Below are 12,655 nucleotides of genomic sequence, written 5' to 3'. Positions count from 1 at the left end.
AGTATTATTAACACAATATCAATATTTCATTCTTTAAATTTCACGGTTATTGTCAACACCGGTATATCGCGACACCCCTAGTTTGAATTTAGATAAGTCTGAAGGTTTCCTCTAACAATGCTTCTAATGCAGAGCTTTCACCTGTTTTTCAAAAGGGGATTGAACTGATCTGTAAAAAATTTACTCTAAGAACAATTTATGTGTTACATGATTCGGCTTTTCAAAAATATTTTTCACACTGTTTTGAACATTATTTACAAATTCAGGCAAAATTACAACTTATAAAGTAAATAAGTCATTGCATGTTGCTTGAAATCAAAATACAAGAGTTTCAAACAAACCAAAATAAAAAACATTGTGTTCTGGCCTCAGTTATACATGTGGTGCACAGCTATGCAGCGAGCTAAACACACTTCCATTAAATTGACCTTGGCCTTTGTAATATTAAACACAATACTGGACAACAAATTCAGTGATAGTGATTACAAATCACAAAAAGATAACATATTGTAAACAAGAGTTAGACCAAAGGTGACATAAAAGTGAATTCATACAGTAAGAAGGAAACTGGATTTAATACTAGCTGTCAAATGAGTTCCCTCAAACCAGGAAAACAATGTATAACAGATGAAGGATCAATAATTAAGCAAAAAACTTGTCATTTTGGGAAATACAGAAGAGATTTATCTGATAAATATGACGCAGCAGCCAGCTGTTTATTACCTTAACTTGGTGCAAAGACCAAAAACGGGGAAAAACAGCTAGCCAGGCTATGTCCAAATGTAATCAGCAGAGACTCCAGCTAGTTGTTGGTCTCAGATAAGAAATACGTTGGTACATATCCCTGTGTGAAAAGGTAAATTGTCATTTTTATATGTTGACTTTTGTACAGATTGAGAAAATAAGATACAGCAAGTTAATTAGTAAGCCCAGGTGCTGGTAGATTTTGTTACCTTTGGTCAGAGCTAGGGTAGCTGTTTCCCCCAGTTCCAAGACTTTATGCCAAGCTAAGCTAATTGTTTGTTGGCTGTACCTTCATATTTAATGATAAGAGTGATATCAATCTTTTTATCTAACTCTAAAATGTCTGACTGTAAGAAGTAAAACATAGTCATTAATCTTGTAAACACACACATAGAGTCCAAAAAAGCAAAAGTTAAAAGAAAACACACAAAAGTTAGCCTAGCATTAGAAGGTTGTATTAGCAACACATTGGCTGCAGACAGCTAGCTAGCCTAGTGTAACTAACACTCCACGCATTTACAAATTAACAATGACATAAAAGCTGCAATAAAAAGGAATGGCTGCACCTAATGCTCAAACAAGAAGAAAATTAATGATGTTTGTCAAATTGCTTGGTCACAGACCTGACAAAATGGCGGATTCAGCAATGTCAGTTAACTAGCATATGGAATTTTGCCAGTAGCTGTTGCTATAGCAACAGAATGTTCAACTCAAGCCAGCTGCTGGTAGCAGAACAGTCGGTTTGGAGTGATTAACACATTCAGTATTAGTATGTGAAATTACATTCATCACAAATGCTGCATTTTCTACTTTCCATTTACTTTGAATCCCCTTTTGAAAAACAAACTGTGGTCAGAGTTTCACTAATGTTGTGGGGGTTGTGTGTTGGAGTTGGAGTGGCAGTGTCTGATGTGGGGGAGTCTGTCTAATAAACATCACTGTCTTTCCATCACTGTGTGTGTGAATAACATGTTTTATCTTTTTGTTGTATGTTTTCTTTCTTTGAAGGAAAAAGAGCTTTCATTTTGATTTTGCAGTAAGGTATTGTGGTCGATTGAGTTTGTTTCTCACGTAGCCTGGTGATTCATGTGCTTTCTGTGTGTTGGAGCCATTTCCTCTTGACCCTCCTCAGTCTTTGCTGTAGCTTGCCACTTTAGCAGCTGCTTCCAAAGTATTTTTTTTTCTATTAACAGCCTGAGCTATAAACTTTCCACAAAAGATCCATCTCTGCCGTCCAAGCCACAGCTCGGAGTTGTAAACAACAGAAGTGCACAGACAGAGTATAAGATTTCTTGAGCTAATTAAAGCTGAACCAGGCCAAATTTTTATATAGAAGTTTTTATAAGCTGAGACACAAGAGCTTTAGCTTTTCTTTTTTGTCCAAAAGAAATTGTGGTTTGGTTGGATCACTTCTTTCCTCAAGGAAGTGACATAATATTTGAGAGGAAAATATGAACTATTTACTCTACAGCAGAAATGGCAGTATATCAAAACAAAACTGAGCTCATGTTAGATTTCCTGCCTCTCATCTTTTGGAAAACTTTTGATTACAAAGCAGCCATGCTAATATCACGTTACATAGTTTCATGTTAGTGAAATTCATGTCTTTCTGCATTTGTTTATTAGCTGGTGCTGCTTTGATTACCAAAAGTAAAAAATACTTAATATTTAAAGATGTATACTTCTTAAAGGAGCAGTTCAACATTTTGGGAAATTATTTTAAATGAAAACATCAATACCACTGTCGCGTCTGTGTGGTAAATATGAAGCTACAGTCTGCAGTTAGCATGTTAGCTTAGCTTAACATAAAAACTAAATGGGGGGGAAACAGCTAGCCTGACTAATCCCAATACAATAGCACTTCTAAAACTAATGAATTAACATGTTATATTTTGTTTATTTAACCTGTACAAAGCAAGTCACTGCTACCTGTCAACAAATAGTTCCACAGATAATGCATTAAACAAACTTGATATAACATTTTAATTAGTGAGCTTTAGAGGTGACGTTAGGCAGATGGTACGTTTGATCAAGTCAGGCTAGTTGTTTCTCCTTGTTTCCAGTCTTTATGCTAAACTAAGCTAACATTTTCCAAAATATCAAATGAACTATTCCTTTAAGAGCTTCATGCAGAAGTTTGGTGTACATCTTCTAAATGTGTGCTTTGATGCATATAAACAATTGTTAATCTGCTCAGAAACTCGACTCAACTCAACATCTGTGTGCTCTTGTTGTTTTTATTTTATCAGGCAATCTCTGAATATTCATCATTCCTATTATTATTCCAAAGAGAGATCATACTCACTCCTCGGTTTCGACTCCAAACACTACTCACTGATAAGATACCAAAGGTCTGAAAAGGGAAAATATGCTGATAAAGTGGCAGGAGACCAAAAACAATCAGCTTTTTGCTCCCTCTGGAGATTTTTTCTTTGTTTCTTCCTCCTCGCTGTTTCCTCTCAGTCATTTCCATGTGCTTGTGGCCATCCATGTCTGTCTGTTATTTGTCCAGTTAGATGTAGGAAACCTGCACATTGTCAGCAAAAATAACAATGTCGAAGTGTCATTAACTCTTTCTTCTGTAATTAACCATGACCCTCAACCACCAGGATAAATGTATTTAAATCACATATTTGGTTTAAACGAATCATGATCCACCGTAGTGTCCTCAATACTACTGGGCCCGTTTTAAGATTATTACAGACAGCGTAGTAGAGCTGAGTAAATGTTTGGCACGTGATACTATTCGTCTACTTGACGAAGTGTCACATATTGTGACTTATAGAGTCTTTCTGGAAAGATAAAGATGTTTAATTTGGTATTAATCATGAGAAGAATAGGAATGTTCTTGAATGCAAATCTAAATAAACGGATAGTGTGAGAGTAACTTTAAAGAGGAGCTCTCAAGTGATCACATTATTGATCACATGCATGCTTAACGTATGAACTTTAGAATAGTCTAATTTATTTATCGTATGTAAATGGGATTCATGATTACAGATTAAATTTGGCTGAAATGGAAACAAAACCAACTGGAGAAGAGGAGGAAAGAATTTCTGTTACAGACAGTGAACAGCAGAGAAATTTGTAAAAGGGGATTTTACTGCCACATAATGAAGAAAACAATTAAGATGTATAGAAAGTGATTGCAAACTAAATCAATATATCGATCCGACAGGTGCTCTTTACCGTGACAGGTAGAAGCACAAAGATCCCAGAAGTCGTGATAGATATTGAATAATGCAGACAACCATGGGAAACAATCTGAGGCTCTCTGTCTTCAGGTGAAATAATTCTGTTCAGGATTACTTATATTTTTCATTTAATGTAAAATACATATTTCTACATCCGGCATGTATAAAGATCTAGAGTCTGTTTGTTTGCCTGTGTGCCGGAGGAATAAATTAATAATATTATTCCACCTGAAGATGGAGAGCCTTGGTTTCTTTTTTTGCATTATTCAGTATCTAGCAGGATCTCTGGCATCTTTTTCTTTTTGACAAACAAGAATAAACCTGATATTGAAAACCAAAAAAACAATTGGTAACATCCAATGTTCAAAGCAAGTGAAGAAAGAACCCTAAAACCAACCAATTCTGAAGTACACCCTGTTCTTAAGAGACATTTGGCGCTCTGTTAAATCTCAGAGGATTTTCAAATGTAAGAAATTTGATAAATATCTTTGTTATTAAGTTTGTTATCAGAAGTAAACGTCTAAAATTTCACATTTAACAGTTTGATAAATGTGGGCCCTGACCTTTATCTGAAAGTGCATGTGTAATGTCCATAGTTTTATGTCCATTTTCATGGATTGACATGCATGTGCATCTTTTATCTGACTACACCTGACATTTAAGCCAATAGCCGGATTAAACATACCAGACAGAAGTCATGTGTTCTGTCATACTCCATCCTTGCAAGGCCTAGACGGACATAAATCGCTCACATACCAGGCAGACATCCGGCTTCCTGTCTCTCTCTCTGGCTGCTCCGACACTGATCACAGCAGAGTTGTGTTGTGCTGGGAAAGCAAACTGTTACCTACTGTAGACTGTCTTCTCTATTCTCTCCCCTCCTCCGTAGTCTCTCTGTTTCTTCCCTGGGGGGGCGATGGCAGGTTTCTTCAAGGCAAGAGCAACAACCTTTCACATCATCAAACGTCTTTACATTTAGAAAACATAGACATATACAGTCCAGTAGAACTCCATCTAGGCTATTTTTCTGCTCACCGCCAGGAAAATAGTTCATAGTGTAGAAGGCTTGTAAACGTAGTGATGCACTACCGCTTAGTGGTAGTGCATGGAACCAGACAGGCTTTTTGATTTAGGTTGGTGCTCTTCCTGCTCATCCATTTGTTTATGGTTCAGTAGTTTAGTTGTTCCCCTGATGGACTTGCTGCCTCCTGAATGCCTCTCTGACTTTAATTTGGTAGATCCACTCTTGTCCCTGCAATGATTGGATGGCTGTGGCGGAGGCCGATAGTTTTGCATGTTTTCTCTCTCCGCTTCTCCTGCTACAATCAGGGGGCCTGCAGTCGGGAAACGTGAATCTATTTGAGTGGAGGTTTAAAGCCCGGCAGCAAGTGCAGCATGCTCTGTTGATTCTGTTTGCGCTGTGATAACTTTGCATACTCTCTATGCAATGGGAAACTGTAGTATTTCCAGATGTGAAACACTGGAAATCAGCATCATCAACATGTACAAGTTACTAACAGTTGATCTTAGTGTTGTTAACCTTAGTTACCATTTCTTACAATTATAACCTTTTACTTTACACAGAGTAGTTTTAAATTCTTGTAGGAGTAACTTTCCATTAGATTTTTCTTTTGTACAAACACTTCAAATTGCTTTTCTTTTTTTCATGAAATGTTTATTGTTTTTGTTGCATCTTCTTTCCTCTGCACCCTCGTCGTTGCCTCTCCACAGCCCTGATGAGGACTCGTGTCAGAAATTCATCCCTTTCATCGGGGTGAGTATCTCCCTTTACCTAAAAACCCACTGTGCTCTGGTTTAGTCTTTGTCCCGCTGATGTTTTATCCGAAGGTTTTTTTTTTTAGAAATTTGTGTTTGTTTGTTTTTTTCTCCTCCTTTTTAATTCTTCAGATGGTGAAAGTCGGACTCGTGGAGCAGACGTCGGCAACTTCAGGTCAGTTATTGTTTGGGTTGTTTCTGGATGTTTAATATTTAGAAAATAAAATATGGCTTATAAAGAAACTGTTTGCATATCGTGTTAATCCTGCTAATACTCTTAAAGCTGCACCGGGCAACATATGTAATCTATGAATCAACATGGTCGTATTTACATTGCTTTCATTCATAATAACGTTATTAAATGTCAATATCTTCTCAAAGCATCAATAATCTTCCACAAAATATCACTTAATTAATATTATTATGACAGGTAAAAATTCTGTGATATTTGATTCTTGTCAATATACCTGCACCCTGGTTAGTTCTATAGTCAACTGAATCATTTATCCTTAAGACTGTAATTAATGAAAATATTTACACTTGCAATTAATGTAAGAAATCCATTTGCAAAAAGATGCTCTGCTGTTGTGCAAAAACACATTTGGACAGTCAAGTCCAAATAGTCACTGGTACAAAGGTAAAACCTGATCATGATTAATACCGTTATAACTTACCTTGATCCTATAACCTCCAATATTATATAAAGATATTATAATTTTAGTTTTTTAAAAATGTTAATAATAAAACAACTCATTGTCCACCAATCATTTTAAACATATTTTGCCTAGTGGGTTGCTCTCTGTGGATTAACATGTGCTGAATGATGTGCACGTCGGTGTTGTTGGTCATTGAGAAGACATTTTATTGTATTCGGTGTAGAAGTCAGCGGTGAGACTGAGGAGGAGACCTTGTTTCAAAATTAACGATGGTAGGGATGTTGTTGTGTCAGTTTGTGTATCTGAAATGTGAGTTTTTGGGGAGACGCGATAATAAGAAAAATCTAAAACAGGATGCCTTCATAGTGTGTACCACACTGTCAACTGTCAATTGTAAAATAAAACAAAAACGGGGAAAAAAACAAATGGAGGGAGATTCGAATTGTTCATTTTTTGTTCATTTTTTTTGTCTGAATGGAAGATTTGAGTTGTGTATCTGCAAAACACTAGTTTATTCCCTGGTTTTAGAATGACCTTCTGTACCGTTTCCTCCCTCAGGAGACTCTGATGATGCAGCACCTCTGGGCTCCTCGCTGCTCTCCTCCACACCTCCGCAAATATCCCCCGCACTCAAAGAGGCGTCGCCCACCCCTCCCTCCTCTCCCTCCGTCACCACCAGCTTCTGCGCTTACAGGTGCCTTTTTGACTTGTGTCCTCAAAACTGAACAATGTCGACTTGTGGCCTGTTGTCGTAGGTTTAATACAGTATGTGTTACCTGAAAAGTGATTTCCCTCCTCAAACTGTTTTAATATGAAAATTGTTTAGAAGCCTGAAGCACTAAACCACAACTAGTCTGTCGCAAGAAAAATACAGTGGTTGTAGAAAAAGTTCTAGATTGTTCTCCAAAAATTTGACATTTCTTAAATTTAAATAAATGTTTTTTTCTTTGTTATAAGAGTATAAGCATGTATAGATGAATAAATAATATCAAATGTGAAATTAATGTGTCATGATATTGGATTTTTCTTCCAGGGGGGAAAACTAATAAAGCTTTGATACAATTTTCAGTATATATTGTTCCAAAATATTTATATTATGTGATGGAAAATTAGGTAAAAGCACATTTTCTATATACATGAGAGTGGGAATGTGACTTTTCTGTAATTGCTGAGCTACAGTGCTGTTTCCTCCACATATTCTCAGTTTTAGCTGCTTTAACTCTCAGTTTATGCATTTTTTTTTTAAATTTCAAAATAAAAGTACTTCCACTTTAACTTTACTGACTTGTTTTCTGTAGCTCCGTCGGTCAGGCGGAGCTGATGGGGCTTCAGGTGGACTACTGGGTGGCTCCAACAGAACGGAAGAAAGACGTGGAGAAGCGGGACTCCTCCTCCAAAAACACTCTCAAGTGCAATTTCCGCTCGCTGCAGGTCAGCCGGCTGCCACTGGGGGGCGCTGAGCCGAGCACCCAGCCCACCATGTCCATGACAGTGGTGACCAAGGAGAAGAATAAAAAGGGTAAGATGAACACCTGTGTCATACAGGTGGAATGATACATGCTTGTTTCTTGGGATTTGTGCACTGTGGTATTATTTTCTGATCACTGTGGGAGCCTTAAAGGGACAGTTCAACCCCAAAATTAACCTCTTAAAAAGTTGATATAATCTGGACATTGTCATTGAGCCGCAATTTACAGATATAAATGAGAAAAAGTGTGGATGAATCACATCAGAGGACATTCACAGAACCGGATGTGATCTGATCAAATCTCCTCTCCGGTCCGACCTCAAACATCGCACCAAAAGGCCAAATGTCATCACAACTTAATCCTCAGGGAGCAGAAAAGGTTCTGAATCCTTCATTTACTCGCAGCGTGCGTCTCTGTCCTTCCCTTCTGCCAGTCATGTTCCTGCCAAAAAAGAGCAAAGACAAGGAGGTGGAGTCGAAGAGTCAAGTGATCGAGGGCATCAGCCGGCTCATCTGCACTGCCAAGCACCAGCAGACCATGCTGAGAGGTAATTTTCTACACAGACCTCCTGCCCTGGTGTTTCCTTCCCTCCCTCAGCGGCCCAGACGTCCTCAGAGAGATCGCTGATGTTTTTCTGTTCAGTTTTGTCTGCAGTTTGTCTGTCGCTATATCAACTTGGCAGTAACAGTAGCAACAGTTGCAATGGTAAAAGTTACAATAAAAAAAGATAGTTCCCTCATACACAATATAACATGACATCTTGATCAAGTATCATGATGAAGATAACAAATATGAGTTTTAAAACAATACCGTGAACCAGCATATTGTCCACACATGATTTGGTGTGTGTTGGTATTTTTAAGTGTATTGAGTGAACAAACAACTTGAAATTAACTAACACTTTTTATTTTGTTTGGTTGATTATTTAAGTCATTTATTGAGCGAAATGTGACAAACAAGCAGAATTTCCAGCTTCATAAATGTGAATATTTGCTGCTTTTCTGTGTTTTGTATCATTGTAAATTGAATGTCTTTGGGTTTTAGACTGTTGGTTGTTCAAAACAAGCAATTTGAAGATGTCACCGTTTTAGAGACTAAATGATCAGTCGGTTAATTGAGGGGGAAAAAAAAGTCCTGTAATGTAAATAAAATTGCCATTTGTTTTGCCTTTTTGTCTCCTGCAGTGCTGATTGACGGCGTTGAGTGGAACGACGTCAAGTTTTTCCAGCTGGCGGCACAGTGGTCCTCCCACGTCAAACACTTCCCCATCGGGATCTTCGGACACACGAAAGGCCCGTACTAGCAGCACCTAAGAGACTGAAACACTGAGGAGAGGACAGCTCCCCCCCCCCCCCTCTCCCTCGTGCCAACCGTTTTTAACCCCCCTCCATCCCACCTTCCCCCAGCACACTTCCTCTATTCTGCTGTCTTAATTTAAGCTCCTGCTTTCCACTGTTGCATTTGTCCGATTATTTAATCTTTTGCGTGTTTTTTTAATTTTCTATTTATGTAAAAACTTCTCGAGGCAAGGCTGCCAAGGGAATATTTCTTTACTCTGCTTTTTAAAAGAAAAAATCCTGCTGATGTTTTATAGACTTTTGAGAAAAAAGCCTAATTAAATAATAATTAGAAATGACTTCTAACCTTTGACATACTGTACGAGTGCCCAGGTTTCACCCTCTGCCATCATGTTTTTTGTTTTTATTTTTATTTGGTGAGGTTGGTTTCAAGCACTTGGCCAGCACAATTAATCAAGAATATATATATATTAAAAAGCAAGAGCAGCTGCCTTGTAATGAAGTGGAAGAGGTGATGGTCATCTCATTTTCTAACCACGGCGAAGAAAGTTTGGATTCTCAACTTCAGAGACTGTTGCCGATTCGTCGTCTTAACCCTGAAGAAGAAAAAAATAAATGGCCCCTGACCTTTTGGCCCTCTGCACTAAATGAAGACGTCCTAATGTGCAATAGACTGAATACTGTGTGAATGCAATTCTGAATAATAACCTGGCACTGTTAGAAGATTACACACCACTCTTAGTTGTGGTTTTCACTCTACGTAGTCCCCCTGTCTTTTTTTTACTTTCTCTTCCTGGTGACTTGGCTTCGAGGTTTGAAGAGTTTTGCTCAAAAATTAGACCAAAAAAGTAAAAGAATAAAATCAAAAAACACCTGCTTTTTAGAAAATGATTCATAGCACAAGATGAGATGGTACTACAAACATAAAGGAATGTATTGATGTTTTGGGAAATTTGCTTATTCACTTTCTAGATGAGAATATTGATAAACTCTCTCATCTGTATGGTATAGGGAGCTACAGCTAGCAGCTAGCTTATCTTAGCATAGCAGGGGGAAGCAGCTAGGATCTGTCTGAAGATTAAAAAAAAAATCTGCCAACCAGCACCTTCAAAGCTCACTAGATAAAATGTTATTTCTCGTTTGTTTAATTCGTACAGAAATTGTACTTTTGTACGAATTAACACAAAATTATTTTTTTTAACCTTCAGACAGAGCAATGCTAGCAGTTTTTCTACTGTTTCCAGTCTTCATACCAAGTTAAGCTAACCGGCTGCTTGCAACCAGCTAGCCTGGCACAAATCAAAAGTAACAAAATACACCTACCAGCATCTCTCAATTACAAACACATTAACATGTTATATATTTTGTTTGTTTAATGAGCCAGGCAAGCTGTTTCCAGTCTTTGTGCTAAGCTAAGCTAACTGGCTCGGAGGTATGAGAGTGGTATCAATGTTCTCATCTAAATCTCAGCAAGAGAGTAAATAACAACGGTTCCTTTAAGCTTATATACAAATAAAATGAGTCAAATTTTACAGAGTGTTTCCTCTGTATCAAGTAATTTTTTTCTAAAATGTTTATTTTTAGGAAAACTCTTCTTCCTCAAGCCCCACACTCCTCCACCACACTCCGTATCTTTTGCTGAAAGCAAACGTTACTTTTGCCAAAGGAAATACTCATCAACTGCAGCTCACTCATTACCTGTGTGGTATTATAGATGACTTCATAATGTAGAGGTGAATGTATTGAAGGTACCTTGATGTAAAGCACTTTTAAATGTTTGTCCATTATAGATTTTAGTGTGTAAAAACCGGCCCCCGGGGACCTGCAGGCACGACTGACTGTGGTTCACGGAGGCACATAGAGACACTGCATCTGTCATTATACCTGAGGTCAACAACAGCACAAGCAGTGGCGACATGGTATATAGTCGATATGCAAAGTAAACCAAGCATCTGTATCTTTCTCAGTGCTGTTTAATATCACTTTACGCTCAGTGTGAAGCCTCGTTGGACTATGTTAGGTTTTAGTTTAATATTCTGTAAGGTTAGCCTAGAACGTGTACAGTATGTGATGTTAACATTTCAAGAAAAAAAAGTTCTGTCAGTAGATTTTTGCTCAATCTTTAGCTGACTATTAAGCATACACTAAAAAAAAAGTATTTTGCTTATACAATTTCTTTCAGTAGCAGTTTCATCATAACCTTTGCCAATTTCTTGATAAGTGCCTAAATTGCTTCATTTTGACAGATCAATATAAATGGATATGTCCCTGGCTAACATGGTGCTGATTCTAGTCCAACAACAACAAAAATATCTCAATACAGTGCATTGATCTTTACAGTCAAGCCTGTTCATTGGAGGGAGGGAAAATCACACTCTGGCCAGTTGACTCTCTAAACACAGGTTTGGATGAATTAAAACAACACTACAGTCCGTTCATGTTGAGCATACTATTTGTTTCTCTATATAGAAGATGTTCTAGATGTTATTTTTGGTTTTTCATGTTGTCTCAGAGAAAGGCTTGTTGAAACTGAAAGTTCCCCTAAAGACTACCACTGTAATCCCAAAAACTGGGAGTAATAAAACTACTATACACACTAAAATGTACTTTTCTGTCCATGTGTGAGTTACTACAATCTGTTTCCTACTCAAGAATTAGATGAAAAAAGGTGATTTAGTCATTTGAACTCCAGCCAGTGAGGGTAACATGAAAAAAGACAACCATTAAAAACAAAATTATTCATATTTTCATTAAATCTGTCACACTTCCTTTTGTTTTTATTTTTTCAACAACCTTTTTATTACAATTTTTCCGACATGTTTTATATGAGAATCTAAAAATCTGAGTGGCAAAAAAACAAAACAAAACACAAACAAAAACCCTTCTCTTTTCTCTCTTTTTACATACACAAGGACAATTTATGAATGTATTTATTTATTCACTGACTGTACTGGTTAGCCCAACCCACCTTTGGCAGACATCACTCTTGCAAACCTTTCTTTTCGTAGGCGGTTAGTGTTTTTCTTCCTGGTTTTTGAACTTCCTGCAGATCTCATAAAAAAATTTAAGCTGCCTCGCACACTCAGCATGTTTAAGATCTACATACAGACTTTCACAGATCTTCAGGTGAGAGGACTGTGCCCATACAGAAATGTAATGTGTGACATATATGTCCCTATATCAAGACTGATGTTGCCATAAATGTCAATTATAAGGAGATATATATTATTATCACATATATACATCCTCTGGATATATGAAGATATAAGTTTATTTATATGAAATGCTCATAGTAAAATTTGTCTATGTATATATATAAAAAATATCTATGTGATGAACTTTTACATAGAACACATGTTTTCTATGTAAAAATTATGTGTTAACATGTGTTAACATTATATTAATTTATTTATGCAAGTTTATTAAACAACATACATGTTAAAAAAAATCTCTTTGTTTATATATGTTCTTCTTTTTCTTCATTAATTTTCAACATTTCTAACTTCACACTCTCAGAA

At 37.0% G+C, this 12,655-nt stretch overlaps 1 protein-coding gene across 5 annotated transcripts in view; it reads left to right on the top strand.

Moving 5' to 3' along the window:
- Nucleotides 1–11,743, top strand: part of pacs2 (phosphofurin acidic cluster sorting protein 2) — a 62,336-nt gene extending 50,593 nt beyond the window's left edge. For 2 of the 5 annotated variants that reach the window (XM_056394319.1, XM_056394317.1), the window contains exons 19-26: nt 1,753–1,785; nt 4,828–4,872; nt 5,670–5,712; nt 5,847–5,889; nt 6,929–7,064; nt 7,669–7,889; nt 8,273–8,386; nt 9,024–11,743. In XM_056394319.1, coding sequence (XP_056250294.1) covers nt 1,753–1,785; nt 4,828–4,872; nt 5,670–5,712; nt 5,847–5,889; nt 6,929–7,064; nt 7,669–7,889; nt 8,273–8,386; nt 9,024–9,142 — 754 coding nt within the window. In that variant the 3' untranslated portion in view covers nt 9,143–11,743. The remainder of the gene's footprint in view (nt 1–1,752; nt 1,786–4,827; nt 4,873–5,669; nt 5,713–5,846; nt 5,890–6,928; nt 7,065–7,668; nt 7,890–8,272; nt 8,387–9,023) is intronic. The other 3 variants (XM_056394320.1, XM_056394321.1, XM_056394322.1) reach the window with 3 other exon arrangements.
- The last annotated feature ends 912 nt before the right edge of the window (nt 11,744–12,655 follow it).

The sequence above is a fragment of the Seriola aureovittata genome, chromosome 13 (genome assembly GCF_021018895.1).
Source record: "Seriola aureovittata isolate HTS-2021-v1 ecotype China chromosome 13, ASM2101889v1, whole genome shotgun sequence".
In the NCBI taxonomy this organism is placed as follows: Eukaryota; Metazoa; Chordata; class Actinopteri; order Carangiformes; family Carangidae; genus Seriola; species Seriola aureovittata.
Note: the sequence above shows the minus strand (reverse complement) of the source record. Positions and strands in the feature narration are given on the sequence as shown.